This window comes from Anas acuta, chromosome 1 (genome assembly GCF_963932015.1).
Source record: "Anas acuta chromosome 1, bAnaAcu1.1, whole genome shotgun sequence".
NCBI classification, from domain to species: domain Eukaryota; kingdom Metazoa; phylum Chordata; class Aves; order Anseriformes; family Anatidae; genus Anas; species Anas acuta.
This window is the reverse complement of record NC_088979.1, coordinates 23869766-23888806: the sequence shown is the minus strand read 5'-3', so window position 1 is coordinate 23888806 and position 19041 is coordinate 23869766. Positions and strand designations below refer to the sequence as shown.

The following is a 19041-nucleotide window of genomic DNA, read 5'->3' as shown; positions in this document are numbered from 1 at the left end:
GAGAGAATTTTATCTAAACCAATTTACCATTAGGGAGGAGGATTAAATAGCGCTGGCATTTTTATATTTGGAGGTTAGTAATTTATCACTAGAAGTTTTACAATACATTAATTAACAGAACAATTGGACCTATTGAGTGTTTCTGAAGGGAAAGCCACATGTTATCAGATAAATTTAGAGTTGTGTAATTTTCTCATAACCCTTCCCTTGGAAGCCTTGCAGCTTCCAGTATAGGATGAGGTCTGGCAGCAAGGTTAACCCTGACCTCTGCGTGTTCTATATGGACTTGTTCATTTTCGCCACATTCTTTCAGTTTAAATTTAGATTTGCTGGCAGCTATTATGCCTATTGCAACAAGCTGCACGGGCAAAATGCTGAAACAAATATGCCTTTAATCACAGATGTTTTTGCTGAATAAGATTAGTGAAGAACACTTGAAAGCTGAGAAACAGGGTGCAGAAGCCTTTGGTCCAAAAGGCACAAATAGCTGAATGTCTGGAATGTATTTACTTCTCAATCTAAGGAATGAACAAGTAATTGTTTAGATGATGGACCGTAATCTTGTACCCAGTTTTACCTCTGTAATTTGTTATTGGTAGCAATGAAATTCCAGCTATGTAAGTGAGCACAGAATCTGCTTGTGAAAGTACACGTAACAAAACATTAAGCTTGCTGTTCAAAAACAAGCTATGATTGCCGTATGAAGTGGCAACCTATATCTACATTTTATGTTTGGCTGTTCGCTAAACGTGTCTTAGTAAATATTACACAACTGGGTTAATTCTTCGTATACAATAACTATCTGAAGTACACTGACTTAAGATTAAGGAAATGCATCCCACCATCTGAAGTAATCTGCCTTAAGATTAAGGAAATGCATCCCACTTAGTTTTATATTTAGAACAGAGGATAATACTTCTGTATTTTAGATTTTTAATCTCTTTTTTGGTCTAAAAGGCTATATTGGACTTGAGAAATTTATCTGACAAAGCAGTTGACATTCAAGACCAATATGTCTTTCTCCACTTAATGTGTGGCATGATCTTCATAAACAAGGCACTCCACCTCGAAAAAAAATGTTTAACAGGATTCTCTGGTCTTATTTTCTACTACTGTTCATCTGTCTAGGGTTGTCCAAGGTGTAACACACAAGAGATGTTCCTGTAATGCAGTTGTCTCTAAGCCTTTCAGGTTCTTCAAGAGATAATAGGATTCCCATGCGCTGCTCGAGTGACTGGCTCCAATTAATAAAAAGAGGATACAGAAAGGAGTGTTCTCCCTCTACACCTTTTTAGGGGAAAAAACAGTGAATAAATCAGCCCGTGTTTCTTTGATACTTTAGACTCAGGCTTTTTCCCTCCTGAAGGGCAAGATGCAAAAGCTTCCAAAGATGCTCCCACCCTCTGCAGTTGCTACGGGCAGGGTACACAGCAACTGCAAAGTGCTCTTCTGAGAGCTTCCACAGCCTCCAGTCTCGTTACTAGGGCACAACACTGACGAGCTGTGTTCCTTGTGAATGGATTAGGCAGAATTTATTCTCTTGTTAGAAGTCCTACTGTGCAAGCTGTATATTTCTGAATGTAAGCAGCATCATGTTTCAGCAGGAATTTCAGGCAACCTTTGAAATATGTAGCCAATCAGCACCTATTCCAAATAGCACTTTTGTGCTGAGTTTCCAATTAGTCAATGGCATTTGTTAAGTAGGCCCATTTAGCTTTATTTTGAAGGATAATGAAAACTCATCTTTTTCCTCATCCCCTTCATTCAGTAGACACACTATAGAGTCCCACTGAACTAGAAAAGACAGAACTTAATGGAGAAAAATAGAGTTATAATGCGGGGAAACGTGAATTTCTAAGAAATGGCTCTGGTCTGACTTCTGTTACTGTAAAAGAAGAAATTTAGGATAATAAATAAAAAATAAATTTGGGGGTTGGTGCATTCAGAAGCATCACAAAGTATTGATGAATGCTATGAGTATTGATCCAGTAGGTAAGTATTAATCAAATGCAACAGCTAAGCATGCCTCTCAACACATGGAGCTGTATTGCTTATTGTAACACTATAGAATATCACATATGTTTATTATTACATGCCTTCAAAATCTTCATCAGAAATACTTACAAGCATTTCTTAATGTCTCCATGATTTTTCATCTTTCTATCTAAATTATTGAGATACTCATGCAACCTCCAGAAATACAGAAATTAGATAATATTTTCTTTCATTTTCTTCACATTTCCTGCATAAGATCATCTTGCTCAGGAAGGATTCAACATGAGGAGTGCCTTTTGATACTCACTTTCTGGGGAGCATCCTGTATTTTACTTTATAGTGCTTGGGAAGACAATGGGAAGTAATCAACTAATTGTTTAAATGAATTTAATAACTACAGAGTTGAAATAGAGTTTAACACTTTGAACAGTATTTCAGATAGAATATTCAATTAGAGCTCATAAAAAAATCAAAAATTATAAAGATTTGGAAAATTAAAGATACTTGATTTTCTGTGTTTTAAAATAATGCCTGCTAAAAGAGCTTCTCCTTCTGTGGGTAATGTCTGAAGCTCTGCAGAGGCTTACACTCAGTTGTGGTGAAGGTGCACAATTCCATTAGAAATCAGATATGTCAATGTGATAGTGGAGTGTGCCTTCTGGATTCTATTTGTCATGCTTTCTTTCTATGATAGTGAACAAATTACAGTGTTTTTTTTTTCAGTACTACTCGCTAAACCATCATAAGGAAACAAATCACCAAAAAGTTTTGTGAAGTTAAAATAATAATAATATTTATCTAGCTCCCCTGCGTATTGTGGAATGTTGGTACGATACTCGGAGGATTTTGGCAGGCTGGCAATGTAATACTACTGTTTGTATGCACAGTCTGTTAAAATAGATTGCCATAAAATGATTCTCTGTGAAAAAATCTGTTGTTTCTGAAAGAAATATTAAAGAACTGAAAGCAGCTTCAGGACAGAGTCTAATGCGTGGACCTGTAGCTGCCTCATGGCGACAGGGAGGTCCCTGTGACTGTATTTTTCTTGGGAATCTTTATAAGTGATTTGAATGAGAAAAATGAGGTTTAACACAGCAGCGTGCACAGGGATTGCTATGGGAAGATACTCAATGGGAGTCCCTGAAAGGGACTTTGAGAAACTAAGGAACAAGAAAAGTATTTTGGGCAGTTGTGCTACAGAGGATTAAAGTTTTCACTATACAGTGAAACAGTTTAGATAAATAGGGAAAACGCATCCATCAAAACAGAAAATGTTTGAGACCAACAAAATATTCTGACTCTCCGGGCAGATGTCTGTCCTCATGGATAGACAGAAGAAAGTTGCAAAACTTAATTAGGTCTGGATTTATAGTAAGGAATATAATACAGGTATGTGATGACCTTCATTTTTCTAATCCTTCTGGACACTAAGCAATTGATGGAGATGGTAAAATAGAAGTTAGTTAATGAAGAGACATTGAAGTGATTTTAGTTTCAGTCTTGGTTATGTAGCTTGAGCTGGCAGTGGTTCACCGAAGATGAAGTGTTAGAAAGCACTTCAGACGCAGAGGTGGAGTGTGATCATTTTGGTACGAAGAGCAGCCATGAATATGTTCAATGAGGACTGGAGTGATACTATAAACTTTCTAAATGAAGAAAGCTACCCAAGGACAGCGAAAATGCTGGTCAGCATTCTTCTTGCAGACTTGCCAGAAAAATGAGTCTTGAAGTGACAAAAAGCTTGGATGCTTTAAGACTTAACGTATGTTTGATTTGTTTTAGACCCAACCAGAAAGAGGATCTGAATGGTCAGACTCTATGTCATGTCTTATGAAGAAACTGGAACAGCTGAATTTAGATATTGAAGAAGCTCTGAGCGCTGGCTCTTCTCCCTCCAGCACTCCTTCTACCAAAAGGCACAAGCAACTGGTAAGAACGTGTGTGTCATATGATATGTTTCTAACATTTAGCTATCAGATGCTCATCAAGCAACGGTTTTCAGATTTGGTTTTGCTTCTGGGTAGGTTGAGGAGCTCAGCTTCAGGGGTGAAGTAAGTTTGACTCAATAATAACAAAGTCTCATGAGCTTCTTAGACACAGCTACAGGCCAAGTAAACAAATGTCATAGGATTGAATTTGTTGCTCGTCCTTTTCAGAGGGGAATTTGGATCTAAATGACTGCATTGGATGCAATTTTTCAGGATAGAAAATTGTGAATTAGAAGTACAATAAACTTGTACTGTTTATTCAAAGACATAACTGCAAGAAAGAGTTCGATTAATATTTGTGGGTATTATGTTTTATTTAGAGGTGCGTTACTGTATTTAAGAGTATTTTGTGATGGCAGGTGTCATCAGTTACCCACACTTTTATTTGTAAAAAACGGGAATAAGACGGAACAATATAATTTTAGCAACTTTTGAACAAGCATTTTTATTTTTATTTTTTAATATAGAAGCAAGTAACTGGAAAGTGAACAGTGTGAGAAGTAAGAGTGTTTGTTCTCTGTTTTAGGCTATGATTAAAGTCACTTCTTAAGATAGAGTTGTTTGGATTTGCAGCTCTGGATGTTAGTGCTAGCTTGAAATTCCTGGAAGTTGAGCTTTTTTTACTGCTTTTCCCATCACTGCTGCTTCATCTTGTAAAAATAAATTCTTTAAGTAAATGTCTGCAAAGATCACGGTGTAAATGTTTGCATCCTTTGAGTTGGGAAGCTCAGAATCAGGCATCTCTTTTTGCAGTATGCGTTTCCATATTCTGCAGTGACGATGTTAGAAAGTGTGGCCAGGCCTGTCCGTCATTTCTTTCTTATTGTACGTGTCAACAAGTCACAACCAGCTCTGTCCAACTGAATTCATTTCATCATTCACTTGTCTCGACTCGCCTGTCTGTTAGTGGACAGTGTTCTGTGTTCTGGTAGGAGACTGCTCAATGTCTTCTGTCAGAATGCAGTGGCAATGTAATCTGCTTTTTTTGGCTGAAAGAGAAATCCAATCCATCAGAGTTCAAGCACTTCCCTTTGAGAGCCAGTCTGATTTTGTTAACTGGTGATCCAAACACCTTTGATTTTATGGCTGTGCCTGTTCTCCTGAGGCAAAAGCCATGGTTTGGTTAGGCAAAGGTATCAGTACTCAAACCATTTCTGAACAAGGGAATCATCTGTTCTACTTTAAGTGCCTAAGAATTAGTTGCCTCAAAATTGGTTGACTTCAACGTATAGTCAAAGCAGAGTAATACATCCTCCTAAATCTCTCCATAAATTTACTGTGAAGAAACTGATTTGTGAAATTTCAGAATGACCATTGCAGTGGAGAAGAAAAAGAACAAACCAAGAGTTTTTGTACAAGTTACATGAGTAACTTATTTTTTTATCAATTCATCCCATTTGGCATGGACCAAGCAATATAGCTTAATGTAGCTTATGATTTTTTCCACATATTCACTCACAATGAAACTTGAATTGGAAGAAGGTCTATCTCACATATGTTTACTAGTAACTGTGTACATTTGGCTTCTATAAAATGATGAGCCACTCGTGGGTTCTTCATATGTTTTTATCCTATTTACATTATATAAAGTGGGAATTGAAGCAAGAAATGATGATTGAAAAGAGATTTGGGGAGAAGTGCTCACAGATGCAAGGCCAACTTGTAGGTCTGATGTCTCTGAAGTAGGTGACTACTGAGTGAGTGCCAACATGTTTGCTGAAGCTGTTGCTCTGAAAATTGGTCTCTTGAGGGCATAGGCAATTCTAAACAGATGAAAGAGCATTTATTTTGTATGGCAGATGCTGTGTCTGAGGAATGTATTCATAATTTAATCACTGCGTTGAGCCAGTTCATTTTCTACTGAAGAATTTTTCATCCGCTCATGGCAGTAACTCTTAATACTTTATTATTCTTTAAGTTTTCCTGTCATGAAGGTATCTGTCAATAATACTCTGTTGAGCAAATATTGCAGGAAGATGTCTAAATAATTACTAGTTAATGAGAATAGATTTGGTGAATAAATATTAGAGGAGTTACAGAGTGACAGTAGGGGGGCCTAGCAGTATTTTGGTGAATAAATTTAAGAAAATTTCTAAAACACATAATAACTTAGGAAAATGTTAAGAAGTTTAATTTCCCTTGGGCTGACTTTACATATGTGCAAAGTGCAAGTTGCTGCTGAGGAAAGAGCATTGGGCAGTAGCACTGGCTGGATGACTCAGTATCTGATGTAGAAAAGAGATCAGAAAAAAAATCTGTCATCAAATTATTTTCTGAAACATTCTCTCACCGATGCTATAAATACATGCTCTAAGTACAAAAAGCTGGACTGTCTGAATAGACCAGCGGCAAAACTGCCAGCTGTGGCAAACTGCAACTGTACAGATCCTCTCAAACCTGTACCTTTCCTGTAAGTCTTTCTTAGCAGTTTAAAAGGAGGTATTTTGTAAATGAAATGGCAAAGAGAGAACAGCCTTGCAGTAAGCAATGTGCTTCAGTATTGTTTAATGCATCTCCTTTATTTCAATTTGATGTCTAACACTCAGTTTCAGGACAGACAAAAAAACAGCAGGTCTGAAGAATGAGAATCACATTTTTTTAATTTGTCATTTATCATTTGTGGATACTGACACAGAAATCATTTAATTATAATTACCCCATCTTATATTAGAGAGATGACTTTCATTGAACAAAACTAACTTACACATTCTCTCAATTCTTTTTGCAATAATATATTGTCTACAAGCATTTTGGGACCACACACTGTTTTCTCTCATCAGCTTTCCAAAGCCTCCTCATTTTAAAGCTTGAAGAATATTCTGACAGGGAGCTGGGCAGTTGCCGTTATAGATCAGCAGCAAATTTGTCCTCTTGTGTGGGAGAGTGGCCAACAAATGGGCTGACTTGGGCTGTAAATGACAGCTTGGAACTGCTCTGCAGTGTATCCGTGATCCTGGTTCCCTGATTGATCCAAACACAGGTCCTCATAGAGTCATAGAACGGCTTGGGTTGCCTTAAAGATCATCTGGTTCCAACCCCCTGCCATGGTCAGGGATGCCACCCACTAGATCAGGTTGCCCAGGGCCTCAACCAGCCAGGTCTTGAACACCTCCAGGGATGGGGCATCCACGGCTTCTCTGGGCAACCCATCCCAGTGCCTCACCACCCTCTGAGTGAAGAATTTATTCCTAATGTCTAATCTAAATCTCCCCTCTTTTAGTTTAAAACCATTCCCCCTTGCCCTATCATTATCTGACTGAGCAAAAACTTGCCCTTCATCATTTTTATAAGCCCCCTTTAAGTACAGAAAAGCTGCAGCCAGGTCATCCTGGAGCCTTCTGTTCTTCTGGCTGAACATCCCCAGCTCTCTCAACCTGTCCCCATAGGAGAGGTGCTCTGGCCCTGCGATCATCCTTGTGGCCCTCCTCTGGACCCACTCTAACAGCCCCACATCCTTCTGGTGCTGGGGGCCCCAGCCCTGGACGCAGCACTCCAGGTGGGGCCTCACCAGGGCAGAGCTCCCTCCACTAACAGAGGACACCCCTCTGTTGATGCAGCCCAGGACACAGTTGGCCTTCAGGGCTGCAAGCTCATGTCGAGCTTTTTGTCCACCAGAACCTCCAAGTCCTTCTCTGCAGGGCTGCTCTCAATGAGTCTATGTCACTGATAAAAATACTAAACAGTACCAGTCCCAAGACAGATCCCTGAGGGACACCGCTCATCACCAGCCTCCACCTGGACATAGACCACAAGTCTCTGGGTTGCAGCCTTCAGGCCAATTCCTTATCCACTGAATGGCCCACCCATCAAATCCATCTCTCTCTGATTTAGAGATCAGGATGTCATGTGAGATCATGTCAAATGGGGGAGGTACTTTCCTCCCCCAGCCATCACCTACAGGTTCAGGAAAACGACAGATGTGGGAAGACTGACAGGCAGTGAAGACAGGCAAAGAAGTTGTTGGGTACCTCAGCCTCTTCAAGACTGTATTGCAACTTGGCTTGCTTGTTGCTCACACACTTTGTTGTTCTTTTGAAGCAAATCAGGATGCATAGGGGAACATTGTGCAATTCAGTGTGGCCAGGTACCTGTTTGGCAAAGAAAAGTGGATTTGGAATGTTCGGGGTCTGTAATTTCAAAATGGGAGTTTGATAGGTATCCATTTAAGTTATTTAAGTCATTCAGTTCCTTGATATTCAGGAAGATGTACAACTATTTATGAATTCTCCAGTTCTCTATACTAGCTGTTAAGAAATCCACTTTACACCAAAATTTAAAAATGTTGAAGCAGTTTTTGTTTTTTAAAGAAAAAAAGATTGAAGCCAAATGTTTACCTTACATCATGGGAGAAAAAAAAAAAAAGATATAATTCCAGTGCTTTTTTCTTGCAGTTCGCATTAAAAATATTTATGACTTGCCTTTATTTACAGGGTTTTTAAAATTCTCTTACAGTGCCCTGTTCCAGTGGAGAAGAGGTTTTATGGAGATCATCAAGGAAAGGGATCTTGGAAAAATAGAAGAGTAGACTACCAGGATCTAGATTGTTTACCTTACCCAGTCTCTACTGGAGCACGACCTAAAACTGATGTAAGTAACTAATTCATATTTAGAACATTTTCTGACTTTGAGGTTAAGTACCTTGAAAATCTGTTATTTATTGTTAAAATCATCCAAGTGTTTCTTCTAAGTAATTTGTTCTGCAAATATTGCACTGCATAGAGGAATTCAGTATGCAAAATGGGTACAGATAAAAGTTAACTCAGTCTTCAGTGAGCCTCCAAGGCTGTTGGATGAGTATAATCTGGTTTTAGAAAACTCTAATGAAGACTTCTACATCTGAACTAGTTACTTGGACTGCCTTTACAGTAAATGGAAAGAAATAGGCACTTCTGAAAAGTAATTCATCTCATCTGGAGGTTAAGTGTGGTGGATTCCAGGCATCAATGCTACCATTGGATCTTCATTGCTGATTTTAGAATAAGTGTCTTGTGATGTTTAGTCTGGGTGTTGATATCCTCCCCCAGTCCATGATGGATTCTACCCTGAATTCTCTGAGTGGCAGTATTTGGCTCTGGTGGTTTAGTTAAGCCTTATTTCTAATCAATAATAGTTGTTTTGTGTTGTGTTTTTTTTTGTTGTTGTTGTTGTTTTGTTTTGTTTTGTTTTGTTTTGTTTTTGTTTAATTATTATTTCTTTACAAGCTGATGCTATAGTCTGCAGCCAAAGTCTGTTTAAACCATTAGAGGTATTTCCCAAAAGGTTTGATTCACTTCCTCAATAGCCAAATGTTGTTTTATTTCTGCATGTAAAAATAAGTTATTTTAGGATCGGTGTCATAGTTCCAAAATGCAAGTATTTTTGTCTCTCAGCTGTGAATTAGTTGGGTGCCAGCAGTGTCCATTAACATCACACGACATAAAAATAGATGCTTTTCATTGAATCCAAGGTGCTTCTAGTCCAGTATCCTTTCTTTGACAGTGGTCAACACTGGATGTTCAGGAAAGCAGTGTAACATCAGAGGAAACAGGTAGGATGCCATCTCAACTTCCTGTGAGGTGTTCCTTGTGTACACATGTTGAAGCCAGACTCCATATTACGGTTTTGCAATTAATAGCTCCTGAGGGTGGATTTTTTTTTCCATTAAGTTGTCTTTTATATTCATTTTCTCTCTTGATATACAAATCATCTTGTAGCCATGAGTTCAAAGTTTAACTGTGGAGTTTGGGGAGGACAAAAAAATCCCACATGTTTTCTGTTGTAAATTTGCTACTGGATTATTAACTTGGCTGCAATTCTTGTACTGTGAAAAACTGAATTACAGGAATCATGTAAGAAGTGGAGAATAATACCTAAGTCCATTTTTTCCAGCATGTCTGACTGTACATGTATTTATTGATAGTGATTTTTTATCTGTCTGTTTATCTTATGCTCATTCAGCTTCACAAGATTCTTTAGCAGCAAGTGGCAGCCCGTTTTTGTTTTTATTAACATCTGCAATTTAATATCATCGGAGAACTGTCCCTTTATATTCCTCCATTTTCCAGATTGTTTATGTGTATATTGAACATATATTTGTGAGACTGTCAGGTAATAATCTGTTAACTGTAAAAGAAAGCAACCATTTGTTGCTGTTGTTTTTTTTTTTTCCTCTGCCTTTTAGTTAGCAGTGAAAAGAAGCTTTAATTTCCTGGTATATTTTCTGGTATTCCTCCTTAACAGCTCAGGAAGAGTCTGTGATAGATAACTCATCAGAAGATTTCTGGAATGGAAGTATATTGTATCTGCATGTTCAGTCAAATAACCTGTCTAGATTACTGAGATGTGACCTCCAAAAACTATACTCATAGTTCCCTGTTAGCCTTTGTTACTAGGTGTGTGTTTATTCTGCTCTTAAACATATTTTCTGGTACTTTGCTGCCTACCTTTTCAGTCCTACTTGCATCTCTCCCATGAACAGCTTCAGAGGCATTTTCAAATATTGGCATGTGTATGCCACCCTCCATTCCTTTGATCCCAAAGTCAATAAAATTTAACAGTAATTATACATCAAATTAATAGCTCAGCAGTTCCCTTTCTCTTGACGAGGTGTTTATTTCAAGTTATCTACTCACTTTCAATTAAAGCAAAATTTCTTGTGATGGTTTTAAAGATGCCTTCAATATATTGTTGACTTACCCAAAAATGATACGCACACACCTTACAAATTCTGTATTTCATGAAATGAGCCTACTCCTGTTCACTGAAGTGAAAATTCGAAGGTGTGCTCCATTTGCTTATTAATTGGAAACATTATTGTCTTCCCACTAGCCATTTCCTTTCCTTAGAAAATGGATTTGCTCTTTTCCATTTCTGCAAAAGCACAAACATCTGTTCCAGTTTGTTGTTTGTTCTAGCTGGAATAGATAGTAAAGATCAGTAAAAATAAAGATACTTGTCAGCTTTATTTGTTTTTTACTTTGGTCAAATGTTCAGGCACGTACAAGTATCGTTGCTTAACTGCCTTCCCACTAATGCTGTGTAAATATTTTTGAAGTGGTGTTACAGTAATGCTGTTGTTTGGCTGGAAGTGTGTGGAAAGGAAGGCTGAAACATAATTTTTAGTATTTTTTTTTCTTTTCCAAAGTCCACATTTCACTTTTTGTTGAAATTCATGAAGTATTAATACAATAAATAACAGTGAATAGCAGTTCCACACTTCTTTGTAAGTATAGTCCATGTAGTGCTATAGTAACAGCAGGAAGTACCACAGTTTCTTAGAGTAACATCAAGTCTAGAGACCTACTGGAGGCACGCCATTTCTTCAGAAATTAGTGGTCTATTTTTAGAATTGGCTAGTGCTTTAAATTAGAGATAAACATTGAAACTCAGTGTTTGCAGATTTTGTTCAGGAGAGTAGGTAATTTTTCTTCTTCTTTCAAAGTGCTGCTTTTTGTGTACGAAGTATATTTCAGGCAAATACAAATTATATCATGTCTGGATCCAGGCATTCTTCCTGCATGTTTCTGTCATGTGTCTCTAATAACTGAACTTTCATCATGTTTTCCTTAAGATACAGACTTTTCCATATTTACAAAAAAGGGCACGCCAAGATTATATTTATTACAATAAAGAGAATGGACAAAAGGCCTGTTTCCTTCTGTATCACACCAAGATTGTATCCATTTAACTCCTGTGTTCCAAGTGGTATAACACAAACTTGGGAGTAACACGGAGATTAAATCAGACCAGTTGTATTTTGGTAAGCTGTTTTTTCTTCTCTTCTAGTTTTTTTATGAGTCTGGAACTCAAAAAGAGCTTATCTGTCTCATGTCCCCAGGAGCTCATACATCCAGGCATTTAGAAAACCAAATACTCTACAATTTATTGTGATTAGCAAATGTAGCTGAGGAGGCCAGTGTTAGAATTAGCAGGGATGCAGTAATTTAGGAATAATATGCACTGAATTATGCTGGACACAGTTCAATTCTCAGTACAAGGCATTGATGTTAGCTGCACACTTCCATAGATTCCAACCATGCTGGCAGCTTAAAAGACACAATGAAGATTTTGTTGGCAAAATTTTTGTTGTCACAGTAGGTATTCTGTTTATATGCCATTAAACGATGACTCAAACTTGTTACATTTTGACAGAATAATGGTGAAAATCTTTTTTCTTAAGGACACTGTTTTAGGGCAGTGATGTGTCATGTCCTGTCTTCCTTCTTTCCTTCCCCCCCCCAAAAAAAATAAGTTGCTTCACTGTGGGAAACATTATTTGTGAGGTATGTACCTAAGGTGGTAGGGAATTTAGGTGTCTGAGAGATGAACAGCAAATTTCATCTGACAAATGCTGACATTTATAAGTCCATGTCTACATGGTATAGACTCCATTAACGAAGAGAAATAGCACTTCCACAGCAAAATGTCTTAGCCTGAAGTAGTCATTAAATGTAGGTCACCTGGTTGCTGTGCTTTCTGCCCCGAAAGTGCTGATATTAGACATTTGACTATTCGCTGAGTATTCAAAGAGCCTGCAGTGACTGGCAGAGGCCTAGGTGCCTAGCGCTGGGTGCACCTGTGGGGTGCAAGCTGTGATCTGGTGTTTGATGGGAAGTGCCTGCCTCACCATGCACTGGGCAGAGGAAATTTCAAGACCCTGATGGTGTAACTTACCAGTCTGATACCAGGTGATGTGAAAATCCCATCAGCAAACACCCTCTTGCTTTTTTAGATAACACAATACCCTGTGTGCTCTGTGAATCATTAAGAAAATAAATCTTTCTATATCGGTAACAAGTAGGTGGGCTTTTTTCTTTATCGGTGCTAAGACTGCTTTTATGTCTTCTTTTTAAGCACAGTTGATGAGCACAGTTTCAATTTCTCATGCTTTAGTTCCACAAATAGCTTGAGTACCTTAAGCAGAGAGGGCTGAAAATGAACCATTTAACAGCTTTTCACCTTGTTTTAAGGGGGATTCTCGATCTGGTTCACTGCTCAGCCGCATAAATGTGTGTGCAAGAGAGATGAAGAGTGGCTGGGGATGAGACACAGTGAGTTGCTTTCTTCAGCATCAGTGCCAGGTTATGATAGCTTATACTGTTTGTGGAATTATACTTTAATATACTATGCCACTTGATTCAGAAAAAGGGATGCAAAACAGTGCCTAGTAACCCACATGACTGAAAAGTGTTTGTGATTCTTTTAAGATATACTTTTCTTTTTCTCTCTCTTTTTTTCCCTGAGAATTGCTAGTTGATGCTATAAACAGCATTTCAGAGTTTAGGTCAGAGGTTCCAGAGATGTCTGATATTTTTTGACATTGTTTAGAAATATAAAACTAATAATACTGTAATCTATGACTACAGTAGTCATTATCTCTCCGTAGGCAATGTGATGCCTGCCTGACCCTCTGACATTGTCTGAGACCAGAAAAATTCAAAAGTAAAAACAACCAAAGGAAAATCAAAATCATTGTGTTTCGCATCTACTACTTGTTCAATGTTCATGCCCCTGGACCAGCAGGGATCAAAGATTATTCCATTAGTGAGTGTGTGTGACAAGCTTTTTATGAGGTAGCTGCCATGTCCAATGCAGAAGTGAAGTTACAGCATGACAACTCATATCAGCTTGTATTTCTGCTAAACACTCCTTGGAATTTTAGAATCTTGGCATATTTACAAACCTTATGCTGATCTTCCCTTTCTCTGTGAAACATGTAAGCAGAGTCTTCATTTTACATCTGAGATGAGGAGATAAGTGTGTAACCTGGCTCTAAAAGAAGTTTCACGCTCTATCACTGCTGGACATGGTCATAAATACAGTTCATGGTACAATTTCCAACAGCAGTTATGCTGATTATCTAGTAGGGTACATTTCCCTAGGTGACCAGGCTTTACTGAGGTCAAGCTTTACTTTTCAGGTCATGATTTACTCTGATCTTCCACCCATTGAAAAAGTTGATAGTAAAACCCTGAGTAGACTTTTGTCCTGTGGGGACTGCTGAAGTTTTCTTACCCCAGAGAGCATTGCCCATTCTGTTGCCGCTCTTGTTGAGCCATTTTATGTGACCTACAAAGTGCAAGAAGATGAAATAGGATGCCTAGAGTGAAGTGGGGAGACAGGGTTTGGTGCTTCATTTTATCAAAGAAATAGTGTGTTTGAAGACACAATCATTTGATTTTGCTGGAGCTGAAGATTGCTGTCGGTACTTCAGTTAAGTGTCCTTGTACAAGTAGCATAGCTCATGTAGATAAGAGATGCAAAATTATTCATAGAAATGAGATCCTCACCAACTTCCTGAAGGATGATCTAGTTTCTTGGTAGTAGAGGAATTCATTGTCCTGGCAAAAACCTGTACTAGCTCCAGTAAAAAACAAGGAGACAAATAGGGAATGAAAGGTAAACGGCTTCCTTCCTTCCTTCCTTCCTTTCCATTCTGATATTAATAAATAACACTCCAGGCTTTCTCATCCTCTTTGATTCCAGTGCACCTGACATCACTCTGGCCAAAGCATGTTCCCAGCAAGGTGGGTTTGCAAAAGAGCAGAGCATAGTCTTATCTCTTCCCCCTTTTGTCTTTATTCCCCCTTCCCATCGGTCATCAGCCTTCTGTCAGCTCCTGCCCACAAAGCCATCCGTGAACCAGTCATCGCCGCGCTTGCACATTATGCTGAAGTCAGGATGCCATGGCAAGTGTTTCAGGACAGGGAAAGCACAGCATAAATTTTAGCATTGCTTAATATGAATATTTTGTAAAGGAATGGATAAACTTTTGAAAAATTCTACAAAGAAAACTAAATTGAAATCACATCTAACATATCTTCTAGACAGTCCTAAATTCTGAGCCCAAATTCTCAGTCTACCCATCTCTGCAGAGCTGGGAAACCTCAGTATGAACAGGACTGGGCTTTGTGAATCCAGAAGGTGTAAGCATACTGAACAAGCACACACCGCATCCATCTCACTGGACAGACAGAGCATCTGAGCAGCATTTGCAGGACTGATGCCAAAGACCATTTTTCTGAAGGGTCAGTTCTGAAGGTGGCAGAACCAGGCCCTAAACTACAGGAGGTACGTGAATAGTGTCAATGGCTGTGCATACAGGACTACTTATTGTTTCATTACACATTTTCATTGTTTTCTATACCTAAAATTGCCATAATGAAAGAGGTCACAGGGCCAGTTTGTAGGGCACTGCCTTCACATTTTAGAAATGGCGTCTTGAGCTGCGAGTTCCCTTTAATAAAGCTTACAAATTTTAAAATGGATCTTGGCATCGCAGTATTTATGTATAATGGTAATAAATGCTGTCATTATTCTTATTGTCTTGTGAGGGAGGACGGGATTATTACCTGTTAATTTTATTGCAGCTTCTTGGAATTTTTCTTCTGCATTTAGCTGATTGGAGCTAAAAAGGGGTTGTTTTGTGTGGGGCTTGCTCTTTCTTTTGTGTCTGAGCAGGCCTCTTTTCACTAGTACAAAAACAGATGAAAGAAAGAGAAGTCTTCCCAAACACACACAGCCCAAAAAGTTTTTCCAAATGCACACAGATCAGGTCACGTTCTTCATTCTGATTTACCCACCTACCTTTCAAATGTCTCTTGAAGTATTTTAGCAAGGACTCCAACATCTCGCACCGCAGCTGCTTTGCATACAGATGGTGGGATAGCAAAGGGGTGGGTTTAGTTTTTGGTGGTGGTAACCCTGACCTCCAAAGGGACTGAAAAGACCGTGTCGTCTTGATTGATGAGACTCTTGAAATGTTAGTGTCAGTGCCAAGTAAATGAAATCTCCTAGATCATTATGAGTCATTTAGGACCACATTGTGGCATGTAGCTGAACTGACTGGGAAATATTTATCAACTACTTTGTTCGGTGAATTTCATAACATTCCTTAAAATACTTAAAATACACATTCCCTTCATTATTTGCTCAATTCCATTTTTTTCCTGACAAAAATGTTGAAGTCAGCTCAAGATGACAATCACAATGTAGCTGTACAGTAATATTGATAATATTAATATTACTCTGAACTGCTATAATTAAATTAATCTATGAAAATATTTGTTTTTAAATTACATTAATGGTATCCATTTTACACAGTGTTATTTTTTTACATCAGATTATTTATTTTCATTTAGTTTTCATAAGGATTATTTGGAGACAGGGGACATGCTTTGTATATTTTTTTAGGAGATCATTGCATTATCTGCGTGAAAAATGAAAGAGCTTTTTCCTTATTCATAACACAGCTTTGAGAAATAATAATTTCATGATAATTACTCTTAGATGGATATTGACAAGGTAATTTATACGCATTTTTTTAAATACAATATAAGGTAAAATGGAAATTTATAGCTTATTTTGGATTAACGTTCCTTTGATACAGTTCTAAAAGTGTATGGTGTCCTGATAGGTATTGGGAGGAGACTAAAACTGCTTATTTTATTTCTCTGCATTACATGGCTATTTAAATATTTCAGACTGATATGTTTTAAGAAAAACTTTGAAAGCATGAGTGATGGAAGGAGCAGTTGTGAAGTTGCAGTGACCCACCTCTGCAAGGGCCACCAGCAGTTCCCCTGGGACTACAGGGGCAGCTGAGTGGCTGGGCTTGGTGATGAATTAGCCAAAAACCCTGTGAGCAGCAGCTGCCAGTGTAAGGTGTGGAGAGGGCACTACTTCAGCCAACCCAGCCTAGCCCCTGCCCGGTGGTCCCTGTCCAAGGTGAGATTTGCCATCTGGGTTCGTGCAGCCTTAGTGATGAAAGAAGAGCTGCATGACTGTCATGGATTCACTAACACATGCATCACAAATGGAGCCTACTTGTCATACTTGGCTTTTTTAGATGTGGTTATCATATGCAAATTGAAAAAAATATTCTAGGATGACATTGTTACGTTAATTTTCAGATCCTCTAGCTGAATTCATTGGGAAAACCAAGTGCAAGGTACTAGTACTCATCAGTGCTACTTTTTGTGCTTTATTTCTGATAACACTGATTGTTCACAGGAACACAATCCCATTTCATAATAGTGCCATCTTATTAATCATAGCACTAACATTGCTGAGTTATATTTCAGCATTGGTACACAGCCTCATAAACGCATTGCTTTTCAGACTGAAATGCCCTGACTGACTGTCAGTAGATGTGGGATGCAAGCTGTCAAAATAAGAATCTCTGTAAATGCGTGACAAGAAGCGATCAGGAACCACACGAGTAAATTATACCATACATATGCAAATACAAAGAGATATAACGTTACTTCCCTACAGTTAACTTCCTCGTCAATGATGTGCAAAAAGGAAACACTTTAACTCTTTTCTTCCCTTCTCATGTTTTACACCAGCAGCAGGACTTGTGCTTTTATGCGCAACACATTGTCTATTTAATTGAATAACAGTACGGCTTTCTAGCATGTTTTGCAGCAGCCACAGACAAGAACAGGCTATGAGGTACACCGGTTCCTGTGGGTGAGATTGGCAGGCGTGTGCTGGATTGGACCCTAACAGACTGTCTGCTCTATTTTTTGTTTGTGGAATTTGTTGAGCATGCAGTTTTCTTCAGGGAGGTGTGTACAACCTTACCGTATCTGTCTACATACTTGTCAGGTTTTTGCTTATTCTTTTTCTGGCCCTGTAATATATTTGTTGTAACACCATGAAAAAAGAAAAAAAAAAAAAGTGAAATGTTCTATGTATATAGTTTAATCATGGTTCTTTCTCTTTCAGTGTAGCTATTACTCATTTGCACCATCTTGGCCCCTGTTTTGGGACTTTTGTCATTCTTATTCAGGCAGGGTTCTCTCAGCTACTTAGCATGTTGATCGGACAGTGCACAAAACTGAGCTGGATCCTTTGACTTTTACAATAATAGTTGCTCACAGCAAGAGGAAAGAGGAGAGATTCTAAAATTACCAGCAATGTATAGTTAAAAACATGTCCTGCCGGGACTGCAGCAGCGCTTGTGTGGTGCTTTGGAGCTTGGGTAGAGTCGGACCTCTAGTCCCACTTATGCAGTGGTGCAAAGGTCTCTCATAATACAAGCCTCCAGGCTCTTTGTACTCTTGAGAGCTTGTAGCCTGCTCTCCCCTGTTTCCCACGCTAGGGAAGAAGGGACTTCCATCTATAACAGACCAGGGACAGAGGCCAGCACAATGCATAAGGAAAGCATTTTTAATGCAAATGAATACAGCAAATCATGCATCCCGTCTCTCTAGCAGAGAGATAATCCCTCTCAAGGTACAACTTTCTCTTGTGCTTCTTTTGGGAGAAGGCATCTTTGCTTAACTGCCACCCTGTTGTTCTGGGATGTACGGTACCAGACAGCACTGAAACAGGATTATGCAGTCCTTTGTGCAAGTGATGTGTGCTAAAGCTGGTACAGGCAGGAAGGCTCAGGATTCTGTTTGACTTTGAGATATTTTATGCAGCAGCTCTGTGTTTGTTTTTTTCTCAGGTGTACCCAGTCGTTTCCCAGGACTCTTCTTACAGGTTTCCGTAACTCCTCCTTCTTGTAAAAAAAAAAAATATATATATATATATATATATATATATATATATATATATATATATATAACTAAATAAATAAAAAGTAAGAAGAAAAATGCATATACATGTCTCTCTATACCTGTGGTTTTTTGTGTTTGTTTTTTTTTTTTTTTTTTTTTTTATGGACTGCAGTTTTTTAACAGTCATTCTCTGTACACAGGTAGTTTGCTGTATGGATGTAGCAGCCTGGGCATTGCTGGCTTAGTGAACTGCATTTGAACTGCTTCTCCAGAAGCCTCTGCAGTGCTTCAGCAATTAGAGAGGAGTCAGTGCTACAGAGGACTCTCTCTTATCCAGAGCAGATCCTACCAAGAAAGAGGGTGCATTCTACCCTCGCATGTGTCTTAAGGGAATCGGGGAGTATGGGGCAACAGTACTTGCTCAAGTCTTGTACTGTCCCAGAGTCATGAAGCACATCCACAACCAGATGAGGTGCAGGGATTCAAGGCCCCATGCTGTAAATACAGTGTGAGAGCTCAGCTCCTCAGCAGCCTTCAGCACTGCTCTCCTGGAGCTCTTGTCTCAGCAG

General features: G+C 38.7%; 1 protein-coding gene across 6 annotated transcripts in view; it reads left to right on the top strand.

Moving 5' to 3' along the window:
• Nucleotides 1–19041, top strand: part of STARD13 (StAR related lipid transfer domain containing 13) — a 294539-nt gene that overhangs the window by 69204 nt on the left and 206294 nt on the right. For all 6 annotated transcript variants that reach the window (XM_068672945.1, XM_068672941.1, XM_068672944.1 and 3 more), the window contains 2 exons: nucleotides 3778–3924; nucleotides 8436–8570. In XM_068672945.1, the coding sequence (XP_068529046.1) occupies nucleotides 3778–3924; nucleotides 8436–8570 (282 nt within the window). The remainder of the gene's footprint in view (nucleotides 1–3777; nucleotides 3925–8435; nucleotides 8571–19041) is intronic.